The 25196-nt window shown below is 37.0% G+C and overlaps 1 protein-coding gene across 5 annotated transcripts in view; it reads right to left on the bottom strand.

The window, feature by feature from the left end:
* The window catches only part of LOC114080204 (serine/threonine-protein kinase ULK2), a 106464-nt gene extending 83343 nt beyond the window's left edge, over positions 1-23121 (bottom strand). For all 5 annotated transcript variants that reach the window (XM_034635285.2, XM_071603890.1, XM_071603889.1 and 2 more), the window contains exons 1-5: positions 22531-23121; positions 21233-21325; positions 19793-19834; positions 7052-7084; positions 6543-6579 (exon numbers count right to left, since the gene is read on the bottom strand). In XM_034635285.2, the coding sequence (XP_034491176.2) occupies positions 6543-6579; positions 7052-7084; positions 19793-19834; positions 21233-21325; positions 22531-22620 (295 nt within the window). In that variant the 5' untranslated portion in view covers positions 22621-23121. The remainder of the gene's footprint in view (positions 1-6542; positions 6580-7051; positions 7085-19792; positions 19835-21232; positions 21326-22530) is intronic.
* Positions 23122-25196: the final 2075 nt, after the last annotated feature.

Genomic DNA, 25196 nt, shown 5'->3' with positions numbered 1-25196 from the left:
GCATTCTGTTGTCATGTAAAATTAGATCAAATAAATAAATTTAAAAAAAACAAATTGGAGGGCTGAGGTTGTGGCTCAGAGACAGAGCGCTCGCCTACCATGCATGAGGCACTGGGTTCAATCCTCAGCACCACATAAAAATAAAATAAGATATTGTGTCTACCTATATCTAAAAAATAAATATTAAAAAAAATGGGGGCCAGGGTTGTGGCTCAGCAGTAGAGAGCTTACTGATCATGCGTGAGGCACTGGGTTTGATCCTGACACCACATAAAAAAATAAACAAAATAAAGGCATTGTGTCCATCTACAACTAAAAAATATTTTTTAAATGGCATTAATAAAAACAGATAAAACCAAAAAAACTCACTTTAAGGACTGGGGATATAGCTCAGTTCGTAGAGCGCTTGCCTTGCATGCATAAGGCCCTAGATTCAATCCCCAGCATCACAAGGAAAAAAAAAAATCACTTTAAGACCTGAACAGACACTTCTCAGAGGAGGACATACAATCAATCAACAAGTACATGAAAAAATGCTCACCATCTCTAGCAGTCAGAGAAATGCAAATCAAAACCACCCTAAGATACCATCTCACTCCAGTAAGATTGGCAGCCATTATGAAGTCAAACAACAACAAGTGCTGGAGAGGATGTGGGGAAAAGGGTACTCTTGTACATTGCTGGTGGGACTGCAAACTGGTGCGGCCAATCTGGAAAGCAGTATGGAGATTCCTGGGAAAGCTGGGAATGGAACCACCATTTGACCCAGCTATTGCCCTTCTTGGACTTTTCCCTGAAGACCTTAAAAGAGCGTACTACAGGGATACTGCTACATCGATGTTCATAGCAGCACAATTCACAATTGCTAGACTGTGGAACCAACCCAGATGCCCTTCAATAGATGAATGGATAAAAAAAATGTGGCATTTATACACCATGGAGTATTACGCAGCACTAAAAAATGACAAAATCATAGAATTTGCAGGGAAATGGATGGCACTAGAGCAGATTATGCTTAGTGAAGCTAGTCAATCCCTAAAAAACAAATACCAAATGTCTTCTTTGATATAATGAGAGCAACTAAGAACAGAGCAGGGAGGAAGAGCAGGAAGAAAAGATTAACATTAAACAGATACATGAGGTGGGATGGAAAGGGAGAGAAAAGGGAAATTGCATGGTAATGGAGGGAGACCCTCATTGTTATACAAAATTACATATAAGAGGTTGTGAGGGGAATGGGAAAATAAACAAGGAGAGATATGAATTACAGTGGATGGGGTAGAGAGAGAAGATGGGAGGGGAGGGAGGGGGGATGGTAGAGGATAGGAAAGGTAGCAGAATACAACAGTTACTAATAGGGCATTATGTAAAAATGTGGATGTGTAACCGATGTGATTCTGCAATCTGTATTTGGGGTAAAATTGGGAGTACATAACCAACTTGAATCTAATGTATGAAATATGATATGTCAAGAGCTTTATAATGTTTTGAACAACCAATAAATAAATAAATAAACTTAAAAAAAAAAAAATATCACCAGGCATGGTTGCACACACCTATAATCTCAGCAACTAAGGAGGCTGAAGCAGAAGGATCACAAGTTCAAGGCTAGCTTCAGCAATTTAGTGAGACCTTGCCTCAAAGTAAAATATCAAAAAAGATTGGGGTTATAGCTCAATGGTAAAAGTACCCCTGGGTTCAATCCTCAGTACCAAAAATAAAATAAAACCACTTTAATGACATACTGACATTTATGTTCTTAATATCTTCAGATAAAACAAATCAACATGGTACAAATTTTACCAAATAGTTTTCCTGTGAGGACTGTTCTTAACTTGTCCTCCATCTTTTTATTCTCTAGGGCTCTTGTCCTGATGTTCAATGTTAAAAAAACAACAAACAAAAATATATAAAAATGAAATCTATATTATTCTTGGAAAAGAACAGAGTTAAGAATTTGAGCCAAGTACAGGAGCTCATGTCTATAAACTAGGAACTCAGGAAGCTAACAGGAGGATTCAAGTTCTGGGCCAGGCTCAGCAATTTAGCAAGGCCGTATGCAACTTAGTAAGACCCTGTTTCAAAATAAAAAATAAAAAAAGGTTTGGTGTCAACATACCTTATATATAATCAGAGATATGATAAATTATTGTATAATGGTGTATTAAGAATTGTAATGGTAATAAATAAAAAATCATTTAAAAAAAAGAATCTAAGCAGATAGAGGCTACAGGTGCTATTGTTAATGCTTGAGGGGTAATTTTTTCTTTTCATTATAGTTTTTTAAGGTTATATAAAAAAAAAAATAGAATTTGGCCATTAGCAGGAGAAGAGAACAAGATGAGGAGAAAAAAAAAAAAGACAGTGAAAATTTTACTGGAGATTACAAAAGAGTGCAGAGAGTGTTCAGGAGCAAAGTAAAACAAGTGGAGGATCATGGAACTTTAAGCCAATCAAATACCCAGTTTAGGTATTAGGCAATAGTATAGGCTTATAAATGAAAAGACATTCTTTTGAGTCATATTTCTAATAATCAAATATCTGTTTACTTATTTTATTTATAAAAAAAATAAAAATAAAAAAGGGCTAGGGATGTGGCTCAGTAGTTAAGCGCCCATGGGTTCAACTCCCATTCCCAGTACCCCCAAAAAATGAATAATTTAGAGTACAGAGCTGGGGTGAAACTTAGTAGAGCACCTGCTTAGTATGTGTGAGGCCCTGGATTCATCCTCAGCACTGAAAACAAAAAAAATACAAAAAAAAGAAAAAAAATTTAGAACATATTCTTTCAGATCTACTTTCTTGTAAATGTCAACATACACATTACTTCATATTAGCTAGTGGGGCAAATCAATGATGTTTTACTTAAAATTACATTCCAACAAAATGGATATCACATCTTTTTCATTTTACTCATTTATAATTTCAGTTTGGGGCTTAGAATAATTTAGCTACTTTAAAATTACTGCAGGTGCTTAAAACTTATATCTATGTCCTGTGACATAACATTGAATATACCTGAAATTTATCTGATTCAGAGTCCAAATTCTAACACTTATCCCATGAGGAATAAAAACAACTACCAACTTGGGGCTGGGGTTATATGGCTCAGCAGTAGAGTGCTCGCCTCGCACGTGCAAGGCCTTGGGTTCGATCCTTAGTACTACATAAAAATTAATTAATTACAACTACAAAAAAATAAATACTTAAAAAAAACAATGACCAACTTTAAGCTGTTTCAAACACAATTCTGGAAACTGAAATTCTCACTTCAAAAACAGCAAAGGCAGTGACAACGTCAAAAACTATTTTGAATGAATTCTTGAGGAAATTAACATCAAAAGAGTAGGCTCAGCTATAGATGCCACACTTAGAATACTATAACTAATGTTAAAACACAGTTTACTAATTAATTTAGAAATTTTTTTAAGCTTCCAATTGACAGAATTTATTTTCTATCTTTTGAAATTGTGAATTTTTATTTATCAGAGCATATAAAAGGTTTGAATGATCATGTTATCATACAATGGCAGTCGACCTTCCAGACATTCCAGACCTTGCAAACCAGAGCTGTGTGATAGAAATGCCATGTGAACCATACATGTAACTTTAAATCTTCTAGTAGTTATATTTTTAAAAGTGGAAAGAAGCCAGGAGAGGTGGTACACACCTGTAATCCCAGCAACTGGGGAGGCTGGGGCAGGAGGATCACTAGTTCAAAGCCAGCCTCAGCAACTTAGTGTGACCCTGTCTCAAAATAAAAAACAAGAGCTGGGGTTGTGGCTCCGCGGTAGAGTGCTCGCCTAGCACCTGTGAGGCACTGGGTTCGATCCTCAGCACCACATAAAAATAAATGAAACAAAAGTATTGTGTCCAACTACAACTAAAAAAAATATATTAAAAAAATAAAAATATTGTGTCCAACTGCAACTAAAAATAAATATTACAAAAAAAATTAAAATAAAGGTATTGTGTCCATCTACAACTAAAAAGTATTTTTTAAAAATAAAAAGGGGAGGGCTGGGGATATAGCTCAGTTGGTACAGTGCTTGCTTCACATGCACAAGACTATGGGTTCAATTCCCAGCACCACCAAAAAAAATAAATAAATAGAAAGGGGGTGCCAGGGTGTGGCTCAATGGTACAGCACTTACTAGCCTAGCATACATGAGACACTGGGTTTGATCCTTGGTACCATATAAAAATGAAAACAAATAAAAGAATAAAAAATAGTAATAAATAAATGAATACAAAGGGCTAGAGATGTGGCTCGATGGTTAAGTGGCCCTGGGTTTAATCCCTGGTACCAAAAAAAGGAAAGAAAGATGAAATTAACATATTTAACCCAATACATCCAAAATTTTATCATTTTAACTTGGAATGATATCCAAAAATTAATGAGATTTAATCATTCTTTTGTTCTATTTAAGTGCTAAAAACTCAGTATGCATTTTACACTTATAGCACAAATGAATTTAGCCACAGTTCAAGACCCCATGTGGTCAGTGGCTACTGTGTCAGACAATGCAACTGCAGGCAATTCCTTAAAGACCATAACATTTTTTATGTCTTTAGAAGTATTTTTAAGCTATAGGAGATCCCCTTATGGACTATGACAGAGAAGTTCTGGAAAGAGGTTAAAAAAACAAAAATTACACAGCAATTAAGTGATATAAATATTAGAACTAGAACTATGATTGCCTGGTTAATTCCAACATTCAAACTCCACTATTTGGTCCCCTGATTTAACAATACTACTCTAGAAATATCAAACACAAGAGTTCAACATCAAGTACATAACTGTCAAAATTAATTTAAATCTGCTTCACTGGATAACATGCTTGTATTGTTTATGAAGCAAACTCTAAGCTATTAAGTACTGTAAGCTGATATACGTACCACTTGGTCTGACCCTAGCACAAAGATGTCTGTACCAGGAACCCTTAGGATGTCAAGGAACACAAGATTCAGAGACAGACAGCAAGACAGAGCAAGATGCTTCCTAGCTTCAACTTCTTTCATTGATAGTGAATCAAAGTACTCATCTTACTGCATTCTATCTACTCAAGAAAGACAATTTGAAAACATCATTTTATAAACTGACAGATTTTTTTTTTAATCTATCAAATTCAGGACAATAGTTACCTATAGATGAAAGATGGGAATGGAACTGCAGGAGGACTTACAAGAAGTTTCAACTGTATTTATAATTCTTTTTTAATTTGGAGTGTACACCAGTGTACTTTGTTATTCTTTACACAGATTGTGAATGTGGGCAATATTCTATATTTTAAAGGGTTGTTTTTTTGTTTTGTTTTGTTTGTTTGTTTGTTTGAGTCATTGTTAATTGCACTCCCTGACTGTTAGGTAAAATCAAACATTTTTTTTTAGTTGTAGAAAAACATAATATCTTTATTTTTATTTATTTATTTTTATGAGGTGCTGAAGATCCTACTCAGGGTCTCATGCGTGCAAGGCAAGCGCTCTACCACTGAGCTACAACCAAATCAAACATTTTTAATAAATTGTTTCTCTTTTATAAATTGTCCATTTTGTGTGTGTATTCACTAGCCTTAATGCTTTTACCACCAATTGCTACAATCTGTTTATAGGTTGAACGTATTAACAAATTACTTTCATTTTGCATATTTCCCTTGCAATTTTTAAGTGATGAACAAATAGATATTAGCCTCCTATATAGCATCATTAAAATAAAATACTTTGGAGGTATACAATTTGATCTGAATGCTTCAAACCTTATATGTATGCATTTTGGGTACAAAATTTCAAGCACCTTGTCACATTTAATCCATTATAATGCTATTGAATTTTGTTGGGTTTATTATAAGAAATGTTCCCATAAATAGATTCTTGGATACATTCTTCCCCTACAAATTTTTTATTTTATTTTTTAATTTTGGGTTGCTAGTGGCAACCTCTTCAAGTCTTTTTGTTCAATTGCAGAACAAGGGATTGGATCCAAGGGTGCTGGCACTACCACTAAGCCACATCCCCAGCCATTTTTATTGTTTATTAAGACAGGGTCTCATTAAGTTCATCAGGCTGGCCTCGAACTTGTGATCTTCCTGTTTCATCCTTCCAAGTTGCTGGGAATACAGGCATGTCGCTGTGGCAAGCTGAAATTTTTTGTTTCTTGTTTTTTGTTTTGGTGCTGGCAATTAACCCCAGCCTTCATTCATGCTAGGCAAGCACTATACCACTGAGCTAAATCCCCAGCCCCTCCAATAAAGTCTTTTGAAGGAGAGAGATTCTATTTGGTTCCTTTCCTCCTGGGGAAAGGATCCCCTTTTTCACTGCCAACAGAGACAGCAATAAAAGGTAACTATATGTAAATAAATATGAAAAAAACTCACAATAAACAACAACTAATCAGCAAAGTGACTATGAATTAAACAAATACACAAATATTTATTGTTTCTACACAAGTGCAGGAAAAAGATAGCATATTTCAGAACCATCTCTGAGGATTAAACAGACTGCAATACTATCTTTATTGAACATTCTCACACATACAAAATTACCTTGCAAATAATCTGCCAGGTCTCCACCATTGCAATACTGATACACAAAAGAAAAAGTAATTAAAATTAAGATAGCAATTCAAGATAAACTCAATCTATTCTAAGTCAAATTTGCATATAAATGTCATCAAAAAACATCATAATCAAAATTTTAAATTTTTATAAAGTAGAATCTAAATCACCAAATCAATTTTATTAATTTAAAATTTCTTTTTTTGAGGGGGGCATACTGGGGGTTAAACTCAGGGGCACTCGACCACTGAGCCATATCCCCAGCCCTATTTTGTATTTTATTTAGAGACAGGATCTCACTGAGTTGCTTAGTGCCTCACTTTTGCCAAGGTTGGCTTTGAACCCATGATCCTCCTGCCTCAGCCTCCCAAGCCAATGGGATTATAGGCGTGCACCACCATGCCCAGCTAATTTAAAATTTCTAATAATAAACTAGTGTCAATTTAAAAGTACAAATTAATTGAAATGAATTCAATAGAAACTTGTATAATACCTACCTCCATCACCAGAAAGACAGAGTTCGGCAATTCCTAAAAAGTAAACATATTAAATATCACACTTAAAAAAACTAAATGCCAAATTTTAAAATGATACTTTAAAAACACGCTTGATAATTATTAAATTAATAAAGTGAACACACAAAATCTATCAGAAAGTGAAATGAAAAGTCCCAATACAATGATTTAAGCACCTCCTCATCAAAGTCAAAGCAAGGTTTGATAACGAGGACACAATTTATCAAGAAATTCAATTCTGTTTATGAAAAAAACTAAAGAGCAATTCATCTTTTGTTGATGACTAACCTAAAACAATATCTCAGACAAAGAGCATGGTAAATTTACTAATTATGAAAAAGGGAAAGATTCTTGGGTCCTTAGGGAAATAGTTGCACTTTGCAAAGTATGAGTTGGGGGCTGGGGTTATAGCTCAGTCGGTAGAGCACTCACCTCACACGTGTGAGGCATTGATTCAAGCCTCAGCACCACATAAAAATAAAATAAAGGTATTGTGTCCATCTACTATAAAAAAATTTTTTAAAAGTATGAGGTGGGCAGCAAAATGACTTATAATCCTTCCTAGTAACTCCAAACATATTTTTTTAAGTCTGATTTCTAGAACACATGACTCAGGATGCACTGTTCTTTTCTCCTGGTTTTTATGTTTACTTGGGGCAATCACATAATCAGGCAAATTGTTGGCAAAAAAGGTTCATCAGATGTTACACCAAGATATGTTCCAAGGTTGTAAGGAACTAATTTGAGAAATTTTACAAAGTCCTTCAAATATATATATAGCTCCAGGTCTGTTTCTTGAGTAAATAATTCAAAGACTGATTAGCTGGCTCTTCAATGACAATTTTTATAACATTAACTAGATTTTAAATTGGGTCTCCCTTGGGTTTAAGCCTATGCTCAAATGTGATTCAAAATATAGTGCTTCCAGGTAGCACCTGGTTTCACCAAGATCCTAAAATCAAAAGATAAAGTATTCAGTGGGAAAAGGAAGAGGGCAGGGCAGAAGGGGGGCAGTTTAGAGCAGTAGTACTCAGAGTTGGTTCAAAGATCAACAGAAGAGGTCAAATTCCCATTTTGGTAGTTATTCACAATTTAACAGGTATACCTAACTATTTAGTTTTCTCCATTAATTCACTATCTAATAAACAATTATCAACAATTATCTCACACTAGCCCACTAGTTAACTACAGAAATTAATGGAAGAATTTGAAAAGGTTTAAAGCAATTCTACAAAGGTAATTTTGTCTGCTGAACCTAATAAAAAAAACTCTGGAAGTGGAGGTGTAGCTCAGTATTACTGGGTTTCATCCCCAGCACCTCACCTCCAAAAAAAAAGAAAAGCAACAAAAACTAGATGTCCATTTTTAGGCCCTCTTTATTTCACCTTTATAATAATTCAAATTTACAAAAGTCTCGGTTCATCCAAATCAGTAATATAAACTAGTGCTTCCTGACAGCTGGTATAGATAGCATTCTTCCCTGCAACAAGGATCAACACAAAAACTGCCATGCAGTTACCACAGGTCCAAATGCTGCAATTCAAAAGACCTCAATGTAAAAGTATGTCTATAAAAAAACTCAGGACTGGGACTGAGTTGTAGTTCAGTGGTAGAGCACTTGCCTAATATGTGTGAGGCACTAGGTTCAATTCTCAGTACTGCATATAAATAAATGAATAAAATAAAGATTCATCAATATCTAAAAAAATTTTTTAAAAAAACCTCAGGATGATTTGCTAAACATTTCTCAAGAAGACTAATAAATAATCAAAATACATTCTGCCCAATCGATGCTTTGATCCAAGAGGTATGCAGAAGTTCACAAGAATGGAGATGCCATTTTCTGTTAAGGAAGGAGGAGCCAGTTTCTACCATAGCAGGACCCCAGAATGAAAAGCCTACAAAACTAGCTTAACTTCCTAACAGCAGGGCTCCACTGACAAATCAGAAAGGAGGCGAGAACAGCCAGCACCTAAAAGCTGAGAAGATCAAATTTGTAAGAAATAAATGCTTCCTCACATCAGAAATGAAAACAAAATATATTTATAAGAGTTAAATCACCTTTACTGCGAACCAAATAGTTTTCCTCACAAAACTTGATCAAACCCAAACCAAATATCATGTAATCCTTAAAATAATGAAAAATCATTCAACATTGACAACTTTCAATAATATTTTCTTCTTCTCAAGTATAAAGTACAATATTATCTCAAATCAGTGTTGCTTACTCATGTAACAGCACCATATCCAAATACTGCAGAGAAAAGAGAGCTAGGAATTCTTAAGAGAGGCTCAACAGCCATAAATAACTTCCGCTCACTCAACAGAAGAGGTCAAATTCCCATTTTGGTAGGTATTCACAATTTAAGAGGTATACCTAACTATTCAGTTTTCTCCACTTATTCACTATTTAATAAATAATAAATGAAATATCCTGATCTCTCATGCACACCTCCTTTTGCCCACCTTCAAAGCCGTGAAGATCTCATTCTTTTCTCTTGAATACCCCCTCCTTTTAGGCCCCCTTTACAAAATAGTGCATTTTTAAAAATGAAGTACATAAGTAATATGGAACATGATTCACTGTAAGAGACAGGAAAGAGTTAAAAAAGAAAAAAGAAAATGTTCTTTTTCTTAACAGAACCAGTCAAGTCACTTATAGACAAATTGAAACAACTGGTATTGGGACACCAAAGAACTTCAAAGAGAGGGACTTGTATAATCAGAAAGACTGAGAAGTGAATCAGAACACCAAGAATTTGCCATGGCTACACACTTCACATAAATTCTCCTTTCCTGATACCTAGAAATCCTCATTCTCTGCTTCTCTCCAGCACCTCCAACACACAAAATTAAAGTCATAGAACTTTCACTCCATCATTCCCCTACTCAAACTCCTTAATAACTAAGAATTAAAACCTATAAGAGTTAAACCTAGTTACTGGGCTGGGGATATAGCTCAGCTGGTAGAGTGCTTGCCTTGCATACACAAAGCCCTGGGTTCAATCCCCAGCACCACAAAAAAAAAAAAAAAAAAAACCTAATTACTAAAAAGAGATATTATGAACAATTGTAAGCCAATGTGAAAAACAATTTGATGAAAAACACAAAATGATAAGAGAACATTTGAAAAAGCTCTTAGCTATTAAAGAAATTGAACTGTAATTTAAAACCTTTCTACAAAGAAATTCCCAAGATTCAATGTAATCTCAATCAAAATCCTAGGATGTTTTGGTTCTACAGAAACTGAAAAGTTGATTCTAAAATTTATGTGGAAATGGAAAATGTCAAAAATAACCAAATGTAATCTAGAAGAATAAAAACAAAAATTGAAAGACTTATCACTATGTTTCAAGGCTTAACTATAGTAAGAAAAAAACAATGGTAAAATCCTGGAGTTAGAGAGTTTAGAAATGAACCCACACATATGTGGCTACTCATTTATGACAAAGGAAACACTACCAGACAAAAGGAAAAGGGTATCTAGGTCAATAAATGGTTATAGGTCAAATGGCTGCCCATTTGTAAATGTGACTAAATCCTGACCTCTATTTCATGCCAAACATAAAAATTACTTCCTGGTGGATGGCAGAGCTAAATGTGAAAGGCAAAACAATAAAGACTAGAAAAAAAATACAGAATATCTTCATGACTGTAGGGTAGATAAAGTCTTCTTAACTAGGACACAAACAACTAAATACAAAAGGAAAAAAAACAATAACGTGGACTACACTGAAATCAAGAATTTCTGTTCATTAAAATAAACCACTAATAGAGTAAAAAGGAAAGTTACAGTGTGGGATAAGTCACCTCAAATACATATGTCTGGTAAGACTCAAGTCCACAATAATATAAAGAAATACAGGGGCCAGAGTTGTGACTCAGTGATAGAGTGCTGGCCTCACATGTGTGAGGCACTGGGTTCGATTCTCAGCACCGCATATAAATAAATAAATAAAGTCCCTAAACAACTAAAAATATATATTAAAATAATATACTTTAGGGTCTAAATTGCTCAGGCTGGACTCAAGCTTGCTATCTTAGTCTCCCAAATCACTTAAATATTACAAGTATATGCCACCATGACTGGCTAAACTCCAACAAATTAATAACAAAAAGGCAACCCAGTGGAAAAACAGGCAAGATATTTCCATATTAATTTCAAAAAAAAAAAGATATTTATTTATTAGTACTGGTGATTGAACCTAGAGGTACTTTGCCATTGAGCTATATCCCCAAGCCCTTTTATATCTTTTATTTTAAGATAGGATCTCACTAAGTAGCTCAAGGCCTCACTAAATTGTTGAGGCTGGCCTTAAACTTGTGATCCTCCTGCCTCAGCCTCCCAAACTGCTGAAATTACAGCTGTCAGCCACCACACCCAGCATCAAAAAGATAATTATATGGCTAATAAACATACAAAATGTGCTCAAATCAGTAGTCAACAGGAAAATGCAAATGAAAATCATAATTAATGTCTAAAATTGCCAAGTGTTGGCAAGGATGTGGAGCAACCAAACTGTCAAACATCTGCTAGTAGGAGTACAAAGCAATTCACTGGCAGTTATCTACTAAAGTTGGGCCCCCACATGCCCTATGATCCAGAAATTATTCTCCTAGAGACTGTCCCTAGCTATACTTATTTCAGCACAGAAGAATGGTGAAGGGGAAACTGAAGGAGAAACCACAGCAACAAGCTGTTTTCACTGCTCCTATGAACTTCTTAAGGGGGCGCTGAGGTGGAGAGAAAGTAAAAATGCTATAAAATCAAGAAGGAGGTAGATTTGGAAAAATGTAAAGTCAGGACCAATTAAAAAGAAAAAAAAAATGTTTAACTGGGGATGTACCTCAGTGGTAGAGTGCTTGCCTAGCAGGCTCAGGGCCCTAGTGTCATCCCCAACATGGGGGATGAAAAAATAATAATAATAAAGTTGCATGCTTCCAAAGAATGTTTAGTGTATGTACACTTACATACATGCATTAACAAAGGAAAAAAAGGGCTGGGGTTGTGGCTCAGTGGCAGAGAGCTTGCCTTGCACATGTGAGGCACTGGGTTTGATCCTCAGCACCACATAAAAATAAATAAGCAAAATAAAAATATTGTGTCCATGTATAACTAAAATAAAAAAACAAAGGAAAAAAGAAAGCCCAGGTCAATGGTGTACAACTGTAATCCCAGCTTCTTGGGAGGCTGAAGCAGGAGGATTACAAATTCAAAATCAGCCTGGGCAACCCAGCAAAACCCCATCTCAAAAACATGGGTGTAGCTCAGTGTTAGACTGCTTGTCTTGCATGCAAAGGCCCTGGGTTCAAAAGAAAGAGAGGGGAGGAAAAAAAGGGGAAGGGGGCAGGGAGTAAGAGAGAAAAAAAGAAAAAAAAATCTTTATAAAAGCATATACAGGGGTTGTGGCTCAGCAGTAGAGCATTCACCTAGCACGTGCAAGGCACTGGGTTCGATCCTCAGCTCCACATAAAAGTAAATAAATAAAATAAAGGTATTGTGTCTAACTACAACTACAACTAAAAAAAAATATTAAAAAAAAAAAGCATATATAGGGCTAGGGATGTGGCTCAAGCAGTAGCGTGCTCACCTGGCATGCACAGGGCGCTGGGTTCGATCCTCAGCACCACATAAAAATAAAATAAAGATGTTGTGTCCACCAAAAACTAAAAACTAAATATTTTAAAAATTCTCTCTCTCTAAAAAAAAAAAAAAAAAAAGCATATACATAAACTTTAGAAAGATCTCCAAAACTGATGGCCAGTAAAAAACGATGTTCTTTCAAGTTGATAAAAGTACAAATTGGTCTGGCTGTGTTAATGGAACTCTGGCTTTTACTCTGACAGAAATGAGGAGCCAGTGCTAGAGGAGGAGTGTACCCTGATTTGCATTAGCAAAATCATTTTGATAAAAACGTTGAGAATAATACTCTTCGGAGGATGGAAGCAAAGGAACAGAAACAAGTATCACCAGGCAGTATTTCAAAAAATGTTTTCACAATTCACATTTCTGTAACTGGCACAAGAGACTATCTCACACTATTCTGTTCTCAACTCTACCTGTGAGAACTACTGCACTTTTAAAAAATATTTTTGGGTTTTTTTAGTTGTAGTTGAACACAATACTTTTATTTTATTTTTAAGTGGTGATGAGGATCGAACCCTGAACCCCACACATGCTAGGCGAGTGCTCTACCACTGAGCCACAATCCCAGGCCCGACTGCACATTTTAATTTCACCAATTGGTTTGGTGAGAAATGACATCTCACTGTAACTTTGATTTACATTTCCCCCGAGTCCTTGTTTGTGAGTATAAATACTTATACTTATTAGTCATTTTATTTTTCTTATGAGAACCAATAATTAACATCCTTTGCTTATTTTCTCTTTGGATTATCTTTATCAATTTGAGAGAATTTGTACACTTTAGATATCAGCCTATGGCTGTCATGTTGTAAATATTTTCTCAAATTATTTTTTTGATAAATTTTTTTGTAGTTGTAGATGGACAGATGCTTTTGTTTATTTTTATATGGTGCTTAAGTATTGAACCCAGTGAACACATGCTAAGCAAGCACTCTGCCAGAGTAAAAAACCCCAGCTCATTCTCAAACTATTATTTGCCAATTATGCTTGTTTATACTTTCCTGAAGTATAATTTATATACACTAACACAAACTTAAATTTAAGTGTAGAGTTCAGTGAATTATAACAAATGTGTGTATATATACTGAGATTATCCTTCCAATAAAAACATGTTATATTTCCATCTCTCCAGAAAGTTCCCTTGTCTCCCTTTGACATCTGTTCCAGCTACCAAGGGGCACTCCTGTTCTGATTTTCCTCATTTCAGACACACTTGCTTAGTTCTGTCTCTTCTTAACATGCTGAGATTCGTATGTGTTATATAGCATGTACTATTTGTTCCTTTTTATGGCTGCATGGTATTTTTTGCCATATAAAAAGTTTAAAAAAAAAATGTCCATACTAAGCTATGACCCCAGCCCATTCCCAATCCCCCTTTTTTTGAAACAGGTTCTCACTAAGTTTCCAAGGCTGGCCTCAAATGTGCAATGCTCAAAGGGCACAGTGGCCCATGCCTATAATCTCAACAGCTTGGGAGGCTGAGGCAGGTGGACTGTGACTTCAAAGCCAGCCTCATCATCTTAGCAAGGCCCGGAGCAACTCAGCAAGACCCTGTCTCTAAATAAAATATAAAAAAAGGATTGGGATGTGGGTCAGTGGTTCAATCCCCAGTACCAAAAAAAAAAAAAAAAAAAAAAAAATTCATTTGCAATCCTTCTGCTCTGACTGTCTTCTCTTGATTTAAAATGTCTTTCTAGGGGCTGGGGTTGTGGCTCAGTGGTAGAGTGCTTGCCTGGCATGCACAAGGCACTGGGTTCGATCCTCAGCACCACATAAATGTAAAATAAAGATATTGTGTCCACCTAAAACTAAAAAATAAACATTAAAAAAAATAAATGTCTTTCTAGGGCTAGGGATGCGGCTCAGTGGTAGAGCACTTGCCTAACATGCATGAGGTACTGGGTTCAATCCCCAGCACATTAAAAAAAAAAAAAAAAAACTAAATAAAGGTATTATGTCCATCTACAACTAAAAATATTTAAAAAATAAAATAAGGGGCTGAGGCTCTGGCTTAGAGGTAGAGCGCTTCCCTAGCATGTTCAACTCTCAGCACCACATATAAATAAATAAAATAAAGGTCCATTGACAACAAAAAAATATTTTTAAAAATGTCTTTCTAACCCTTGGAGTATATATTGTCATCTAAATATCATTCTAAGTTTGTTATTATTTATGCTTCATAGTTAAGCCTTTGATTCTTTTGGGAAATGATGAGAATGCAGTTCCAACTTTATTTTTTCTCATCTATGAGTTTTGTCAGCAATCAAAAAAACAGGTAAGTACAGTATTCCTGACAATACTTGCCTCATGCTTAGAATGCGCAAGATTTATCTTAAAAAAACGGACATGACTTCAATCTCCTCCTTTAACATGGTTTTTGCACTATCCTTAGAATAAAGAGCACATCTGGTCCCTATAACCTCTCCAGCATCATTGAGCACTACTCTCTCTCTCATTCTGTGGTCTGGTCACACTGGCCTTCTCCCTGGTCCTCAAATTTAGTGATCTTTCTTGCCTGTGGCCTTTATAAAAAGCTTCATTCTCCCACACAAATTCACTTGCTCTTCTACCACCAACCCCCGGCAAGTCTGTTTAAACATCTTTAGGGAACCTTTCCTAGATCCACTCTTCTGCCCCCATACTGTTTCCTCCAAGCCCCTCCCAGAGTTCCTTATAGCAGTTGGTACACTTAGAATTACCAACTATTTGCTTATTATCATCTTCCCCTTATATAGTTAAAGCTCCACAAAGACAAAAAACATTTCTGTTTTGTTCACTACTATACTCCTGTACATCTCATTAAATGGCACAAGAAATATTAATCACAAAGAAATCAGTACGAAAATCATAACACAAGGGGGGCTCAATGATAGCGCACCTGCCTGGCATGTGTGAAGCACTGGGTTCAATTCTCAGCACCACATATAAATAAATAAAGGTCTATCAACAACTAAAAAATAAACATATTTTTAAAAAAACACAACAGAAGCAAAATAAACCAGCAATGGAAAATTTAGAAGAAACACAACATGGTCCATATACTAAAAATTAATGAAATAAAAAGATAAAATATTTAAAATATTTTCCTACTAAAAATTGCCCAAAAAAAGTCACTATTGGTAAAAATAAATTGCTTTAACCTTTTAGAAAACAAAATGATATATCTTTGACCAAGCAATTTCAGGAACACCATAAAACTAATTAAAGATATGTACAACTTTCTCTGCAGCATTGTATCTAAAAGGAAAAGACAAACCAAAGGGCAATAATCGAGTTTTACGTAAATAAATTGTCATTTATTCCTTCAGTGTTATAATTATGAAAAGATATTTAAGATACATTAAGCTTAATAAAAGTTGTATTCATGTATAAAATTATTAATAAATCTCTCATAATGAAAAGCATAAAAATATCAATGACAACGGATTAATATATTTAGAAAAATCTAAGAGAAATACACCAAATTGCTCTCTGGGAATTGTCATTTCTATCTGTCATTCTGACAATGTTTGATAATTGTAACTAGGAGCAAAAAATACTCCTGTAATCAGAGAGACAAAATGTGTTTTTAAGTGTCATCTAAACTGGGGCTGGGGATGTGGCTCAAGCGGTAGCGCGCTCGCCTGGCATGCGTGCGGCCCGGGTTCGATCCTCAGCACCACATACAAAGATGTTGTGTCTGCCGAAAACTAAAAAATAAATATTTAAGTGTCATCTAAACTGATATTTATGTCAAAAGTTCTCAATTTGGGGGCCAGGGATGTAGTTCAGTGGTAGACATGTACTTAGTAGTTTTGGTGCTAATTCAAACCCAACACCAAAAAAAGAAAAGTTCTCTCTTTTAAAAAACAAATGGGCTAGGAATGGTGGCACACACCTGTTATCTCAGTGACTCAGGAGGCTGAGGCAGGAGGATCAGAAGTTAAAGGTCAGCCTCAGCAATTTAGTGAAGCCCTAAGCAACTTAGCAATCCCTGTTTGAAAATATAAAATCAGAAAAGCTGGGGATATGACTTAGTGGTTAGGTACCCCTGTGTACGTATACACACACACATACACACACACACACACACATAATTTCTAAATTTTATATATAATTTATATATAATATATTTATTTATTTTATAAATATTTATTTATATTGATGTAGCTCAGTGGTAGAGCAACAGCATGACTGAGGCCCTGGGTTCTAACACCAATATTTATAAATAAATTTTAAAAAGCATAAACATACACTTTAGACAGATCTCCAAAACTGATGGTCAGTAAAAATGATGTTCATTTCCAGTTGATAAAAGTACTAGTTTCTAAACTTAGTGTACCCCTTGATAAACAATCAGAATCAAGGAAGAAAATCTAAAATACTAGATTGAGACTGTTTACTTGATAGCTAAATGCTCAAAACGACATTTATTTCACTGATATTTCTTAAGTTTATTTTTTACACATTAGTTCCAATTAGTATACAGTGTACAAAATAATAAAACATTTTAAAACAGTCACCTTGAAATTCAGAGTTTTTGAGTACATGTCTCCCTAATGTTATCTCACTCTATAACCAAAAATGGTACTTAAAAATACTTCTCATTCTGATAGAAAAAAATCTAGGTATACTCCACTATGAAAGCAAAACAGACTCAGCAATGTTGGGGTTTTCCGTACCTCTCTAGAAAAGGGAAATTAAGAGTTAACATTATTTAACAATTTTTGTACTAGGCACTGGCTTGTACCACTTGGTGCCCTCTATCCATAGAATCTAAGACAAACTACACAAACAGCTCTGAAGAGAATGGACATTTCAACTAGGGACTGTGAGATGAATTTTGTTTTGAATTTAAAGGGTTTTTTCCCCTTTTCTATATTGCTTTGAATTTCCTTAATGAAGGAATTTTTAAATAGGTAATAAAATATACCCACAGCACTCATATATTCTGTACAGGGGAATTTAAACTGCAAATGTGAAGCACAATAATACTCTATTTTCTTTAAATATACTTTTTTTTAAATTTTTTTTAAGAGAGAGAGAGAGAGAATGTTTTTAATATTTATTCTCTAGTTTTCGGCAGACACAACATCTTTGTTTGTATGTGGTGCTGAGGATCGAACCCGGACTGCACGCTACCACTTGAGCCACATCCCCAGCCCCACAATAATACTCTATAATCAAAAACTTTAATTTAGGATTAGGTAACAAACATGCTGTATTTCTTTTATTTAAAACATCCTGAAATATAACTATGAAATATAACTGTGGATTAAAGTTAAATTGTTGCTTTCAAAAAACATCGGAAAGGGGCTAGAGTTGTAACTCAGTGGCCAAGTGCTTGCCTAGCACATGTGAGGCACTAGGTTCGAACCTCGGCACCCCATAATGAATAAATAAATGAAATTAAAAAAAAAAAACTTTAAACCTGCGCAGGTTATTAATCTGGTACTTCCAATTCTTAAACTTAAAGAAATAAACATATGGGGGCCAGGGTTGTGGCCTAGTGGTAGAGCACTCATCTAGCATGCGTGAGGCACTGGATTCAATCCCAGGACCACACAAAAATAAACAAATAAAGGTATTATGTCCATCTATAATTAAAAATATATATTAAAAAAGAAATAAACATATGTTCAGAAGGGATACACTATTTTTCTGTAATGGCAAAAACAAAGTGGATTTAGTTTCTTTGTAGCATAATATGACATCATCAAAAATTAGTACACAGGGCTGGGGTTGTGGCTCAGGGGTAGAGTGCTCACCTAGCACAAGCAAAGCCCTGGGTTCGATCCTCAGCATCACATAAAAATAAACAAATAAAATAAATGTATAAAAAAAATTAGTACACAGGGCTGGGTTGTAGCTCAGTGGTAGAGAACTTGCCTCGCATGGTGAGGCATGGGGTTCGATCCTCAACACCACATAAAAGTATTGTACCCATCTACTACTAAAAATACTTTTTTAAAAAGTAGTGCATGTTTTGAAAGCATATCTAGAACAGTCCATTTTGTTTCACCCCACTAAAATTAAGCACCCTGAGAGCAAGAACTTTATTTTTTTATTCCTAGCACTTAGTACAATGCTTGGCATATGGTAGCCACTCAAAAATTTGCAAAAATGAATGAATTTGAATAATGTAAATGAATACAGAAAAGTTTTTAACTATTAGTAAAAATAACAGAATCACATAATATATCCATTTGCTTTACTGGAATTCAACTGTAAAACCAAGCAAAACGAACGAAATGTAAATCATGCATACGGATCTGCCCTAGAGTGGAGAGAAAACCTGAATCTGCAGTTCTCTCCCTATGTCTGTCTGTCTCCATAGCTCTCATACAGTGAACACCACAGTAGCCACGTGTGATTTAAGTTATATAAAAGAAAAAAATTTAAACATAATATGGACCAACTATTGAACTGGCATACTACCCAGAACACAGTACTTTTCTCCAAAGCTGGCCTCTTAAAAGGACTTCCAAGAATAATTCTGGCAACAGAAAAATTTCACCTTAGAAGATGACTAGAACACAGCTTTCCCACATACAAACACAATGCAATTCTATTTTATGCCATGTTGACAACTATAGCTGTATCTGAGAAACATGCACAGTGTTGTTTTTATTCATTTTATTCTTTAATATTTCTTTTATGATTTACAAATGTTGTTTTCATAACTTAGCAAGACCCTGTCTTAAAATAAAAAATAAGAAAGTATTGGGGATGTGGTTCACTGGTTTAGCACCCCTGATTTCAATCCCTGGTACCAAAAAAAAGAAAAGTAAAACACTCTATTAAGTTTTTAAATAGCCCACAAAAGTCCTTTTCACATTTATCATGGAAATGCTATATCTGATGTCAGTACTCCTGTACTTGACCTAAAACAATACTACCCCTATGGTATATTTTTAATTATTAATAAATTTACTCACACAACACTTTTTAGCCTACTGCTATATGCTACCTTAACAATTTCTTAACTAATAAACATGCCATTCATACTGTATCTTTTCAAAAAGAACTGACAATTTTAATTAAAATTTACTTAAATATATATGAAATAAAAAAAACAATAATCCAAAATAAGTTACCTGAACATCATAGAGTGCTACAATATTTTCGTGCTGAAGTTCCTGTTAAGGAAATTGAGAAATAAATAAAGATCCTAGTAATTTTAATATATTTCAGTGTGTAAATACAAATTAAAGTATACATATGTTCTAGCATATCACACCTTTATTAATAGCCTGGAATAATTCAATTTATTACAACGAAATAATATGTCTGACCAAACTTTATTTGGGATCTAAATATTTTCTTTACCATAATTTTTTTTGGATTTCTAATAAAGTGAGTACTCTCCTTTACAAAGCAAATGTTACTTAAATAGGGCCAAAGACTTTCTACTACTTTTTTCTAGTTTTCTAAATTTGATATTCTTTGTAATGGCAACGGAGATAAAATTCCAAAGTGCTTTTAAAAAGCATATTATAAGCTTGCAAGAAAACAAACTATAATTCTTAGCCCAAAGAACTGAAACTCTTTCCAAAGAACTCTCAGCAGGATAATTATGAGGAAAGCTGGTTAGTGTTGGGTGAAGGTTCCATGCTCATTTTAGTTTTGGAAACACTGGGTTAAGTACACTGAAACTGGTAAGATTTTTCACTTTAATGAGCCAAGTGTTTTGTGACTGCCCAAATATTTAGTAAACAGGATTTTCCAAATTTATTTAACCATGGAACCCTTTTTTCCTCAAAGCCTCTCCCTTGGATTATACTGGCTGTAAATCATCTAAAAAAACCACCTCTAAGGAAAATAACTTTCTTCAATTTATAAGGAAAGAAAAAAGACCCCAAGAGTCCCCACTATTCCCCAAAATTTAATTATATGTGTGAGAGGTCAGCATTAGAAGAAAACAATGTATCAGATGGGACTGCCTGGCCCTTTTCTCAAACAGTAACACAATAACTAGAAAAAAGAAATTATGAGAAGCTAAAATCAGTCTTCACAGAATCCCTGTAAGTCTGGCCAAGAACCACAAGTATCTATTTTTTAAAAATTATTATTAGTTCTAATTAGTTATACATAACAGAAAAATACATTTCAGTTCGTAAAAACAGCCTCAGAAAGTCAGGAGCTCTGGGGCACACCAGTAATCTCAGTGGCTCTGGAGGCTGAAGCAGGAGGATTTCAAACTCAAAAATCAGCCTCAAAAATTTATCCAGGTTCTAAGCAACTTAATATGACCTTGTCTCAATAAAAATAAAAACAAATAAAAATTAAAAGGCCTGGGACCATGTTTTAGTGTTCAAACACCCCTGGGTTCAATCTCTGGAACCAAAAAAAGAAGAAAAAAAAAAAGCAGCTTCAGAGCACTCAATGATTCAAAAAACTGATCATGCAAAAATGAGCAGCAGCTGAATTCTCAAACTTGGGCCCAATTACCAAAATGGCAAAGAATGTCATTACATATTCATTAAATTTAGAATAGTCTTTAACCTAGAATATTACACTGCATAAAAGTAACATACCTTTAAGATTTTAATTTCCTTTCCAAGCAGTATTTGTGATTTTGACAAGTTCTTTTTATTAATACTTTTAATAGCTACCTCCCAATCAGTTTTCTGAAAAGAAAAACAATGTCACTCCTGGAAAGTATTACATAGAAACAACTCAACAGAAAAAAAAAAAAAAATCTATAAGCACAAAGATCCTTTTAACAAATAAATGTATGGCACTTGGGAAAATGAAAAAGAACCTCGATCTCAACAAGAAAATGGTCTCATAAATTATATTTTAACAAGCCAATATCCTACAACACAGCTACTAAAAACAGCAAATATGAAGTCCATAACAGGAACTGGCATCAAATGATAAAATACAGTTTACAACCACCTAAGAATTATGGATAAATGTGTTTACAAACTTGGAAAGTGATATGGTTAACTGAAAACAGTATTTGTTAGCTTGACTAGATTATAGGTGTTTTAATTTTTTTTCTTGAGTTTTTCCTTACTTTCATAACAAATGAAAAGTAAGACAGCCCACTTCTAACATGCCCCTTGGCAACTATCACAACAGTCAAAGCCTTTATAATTTCCACCACTCCCAATGTGCCTTCCCAAATTCTTTAGATTCTAAAACCTCATGTGACCTTTCTTGCGAAACAGCAAAGGCTTTTAAAGAATCTCTTAAAGGGTTGAACATGCGTTCTTCTTTATTTTCATTATAAATGAAGCGTCCAACTATCTTTTCCACTCGGGGCCCTTCTAACCAGGAGGGGAAGATAGTATGGAGCTCCTCGGGGGTGTAGAGGAACAAATGCTGGGAAAAGTAATACTTCCCAGTTTGAGAAAGCCTCAGGCGGGAAACCCGCCCATTTTCCGCTGGATCTGCAATTATCATCCTCAAAGGTGACAAGTCCCGGCAACCCAGGGCTGGAGCTGCGAGGGACCAAAGGTCCATGATTGAGCCTCCAGAGATGCAAGGTACAGTGCTATCATTTGGGTTAACTTCAGGTGGAAAAGCTTGCCTGGGCGGCTTACGGGGTCGAAACCCTAAGCGCACTACTGACTAGGAGGGGACATCAATGACCCGGCGCCCGTCGGTAGGTGGAGCGCTGCCTAGAGGCTCCGGCCTCAAAACAATCCTCACACTACCAAAACAAACCCCGCGACACTGACAGCGCGCACAAAGGCAGGCCCCAGGCGGCAAGCCATGATAGGGGGACCTCGACTCCTGCGGCTTGGTCAAGTTTCAGGACCCCTTAGTCGGGCTGCGGACCAGGGGTCCCGGCCTCGTCCTGGCCAGCTGGGCAGGCAGCGCTCACCTGGCGGTGCCGCCCCCGGAAAACCACGGCGAAGGCCCCGTGTCCCACGAGGTCCCTCTTGCTGTACTCGAAGTCGCCCACCACCTCCATGGCCGCGCCCGGGGGGCATACAGCGGGCGGGCAGGCGGCGCGACGAACCGGGATCAGCACCGCGGGCTCGCGAACCCCAAGCGCGCCCGCGGGCAGCGGGACTGGGGCAGCCGCGGCCCCGGGCCCGGGCGGACACTCATGCCGTAAGGCCGGAGCGGAAATGGGGGAGGCCGCCGCGCGGAGCCGAGGTCAGCGAGGCCTGGCCCGGCCCCGGACGCTCCTCATGGCCCGGCCCGCCGCGAGCTCTTTAGCGAAGCGGCCTCGGCGATGCCGGGCCAGGGGCGCGTCGCCGTCACTGTGCGACTCCGGAGTCGCACTCGCACCCGAAAGAGGTGCGGCACCCGGTCCTCCCCATCCCCAGCTTGCTCGGCCGCCAAGGCCCTCTCCGCCCGGAGCGCTGCTGCTGTGGCAGCCGCCGCCCTAAAACCCGCACAGCCGCTGTCCTTTCGTTTCCCCGCCTCGCGGTAGCGCCCAACGCACACGAACTGGGACGCTGGCCGCTCCGGTGCCGACTGCCGGCCCTCCGCGACGTAAGCACGTCTTGTAGGACGCAGCACGCGGCGATGCCCGCTCCTTCCGCCGAGAAAAGGAGTTCGTGCATCTGGGCGCGGCGCCCTCAGCCAAAGCAAATCCAGAGGCACTGAGGCAAGGAAGGTGCGGGCTCGTAAGGCCAGAGGTAGTTACCCGCTGCAGGCTCCGAGCTGGCGCTGGGAGCCGATTAGAGCCGGCCACGCCCTGGCTTTGAGTCCACTTGCCAGGAAGCGGGCTTCAGAGAAACCCGTATTGAACACCATTTGCAGGCGGGACGGGGGTATTGCTTGTGCAGTGTAGACCCCCAGGAGTCCAGGGAGGGCAAAGGAGCAATTCCCAGAACCCGGGCTTTCCCTTGACCTCTCAAACCAGAATGCATACTGCAGACTTTCTCCCACCCTTCTTAGGCTTTGCTCTCTCCGGGTCTCTAAAGGGATACTGTCCTGCAGAGATTCCGCACGTTTTGGGGGCTCCCTGGCCTCTGTGAAAAGCTGATAACAGTGCAAGAAGCCCGTCTCAGAGAAATGCTTATGCCCGCAGAGGTAATATTGTACATATTTGTATGGTCTGTCCTAGGCAAGTGACCTGCAAGTTTGACCTCAGGTTTACCTTTGACGGCTTTAAGGAAAATTTCTTTTTTTTTTTTTTAATGCTTTTATTTTGTTTGTTTATTGTTATTTTTTTAATGTGGTGCCTGGGAATCGAACCCAGTGCCTCGTGCATGCTAGGCAAGGGCTCTACCACAGAGCCACAACCCCAGCCCCTTTAAGGAAAATTTCTTTTGTACCTAATTATTAATGTTGTTCAAGTAACAAGGAGCTTCTTTGTCAACTTTTAGGAAGTCTTTCATGAAACCATTTTATAAACAATACACTTGAAAATGACAGAAAACTCAGGCCCCTAAAAACTTAACGTGTTTTTAGGGTTTTGCTTTCATGTTATCTCTTACCACCTCAATAACATTGCCTATCCCTGCACTCCCATCTCTGAAGGCCAAGCAAGGACCCTAAAAAATTCCAGCCTTATAGCAATCAATTCAGAACTCCAAGAGAAACCTCTGTTTTCACTCCATTTTCTGTTTCTAATAACACAGTACCACAAACTGAGTAAGTAGGTTAGTCAATTTTCCATTGCTATTACAAAATACCTGAGGCTGGATCCTTTATAAAGAAAATAGGTTTATTTAGCTCACAAAGAGCTAAATATTTGGCTGAAAGTCCAAAGTGTGTAGCACCAGCTCTGGTAAAAGCCTCATGGCAAATTGCATCATGATGGGAGTGGTGGGAGATGGCGAGATCACATGATGAAGCCAAAGAGTGGGAAGAAGCCAGTCTTGTTCTTTTGTAATGATTCACTCTGGAGAAAACTACTTAGGATCCCAGAACTATATTAACCCCTTCTGAGGGTGGCACCGCTAACAGCCTCTCACTAGGATCCACCTCTTAAACATGTCTCACCACCTCAACACCACCACATAAAGAACCAAGCTTCCAGCACGTGAAACTGTGGGGGCTAAGATCCAACCATATCCAAACCATAATCAGCAAGTCATAAAGAAAAAAAGATTTAAACTGATTCACAGTTCTTGACTCCAAATTGAGGGGACACATCTGGCAATGACTTTCTTGCTGAAGAGTCACATGGTAGCACGTGTCATTACAACAGAAGAAACAGGGAGCAAGAGAGGAACCTAGCCAAATTGGCTCCCCTTCTTCCCCCACTACCCCCAGCAATCCTGGGGATCCAACACAGGGCCTCATATATGCTAAGCAGGTGCTTTACCCCTGAACTACATCCCCTGCCCCAATCTGGCTTATATAGCAGACTCACTCTCAAAGCAACCCATTAATCTACTCATGGAATGCACAGGTTAACGCATTCATGAAAGCAGAACCACAATTACCTGTGAGAGGTCCTGTCAATTTTTTTCTTTTTATTTTTTAGTTTGTTTTTTTTTTAGTTGTCAATGGACCTTTATTTATTTATTTATATGCAGTGCTGAGATTCGAACCCAGTCCCTCACATGTGCTAGGCAAGTCCTCTAC

The sequence above is a fragment of the Marmota flaviventris genome, chromosome 17 (genome assembly GCF_047511675.1).
Source record: "Marmota flaviventris isolate mMarFla1 chromosome 17, mMarFla1.hap1, whole genome shotgun sequence".
In the NCBI taxonomy this organism is placed as follows: domain Eukaryota; kingdom Metazoa; phylum Chordata; class Mammalia; order Rodentia; family Sciuridae; genus Marmota; species Marmota flaviventris.
This window is presented reverse-complemented; position numbering and strand designations above follow the sequence as displayed.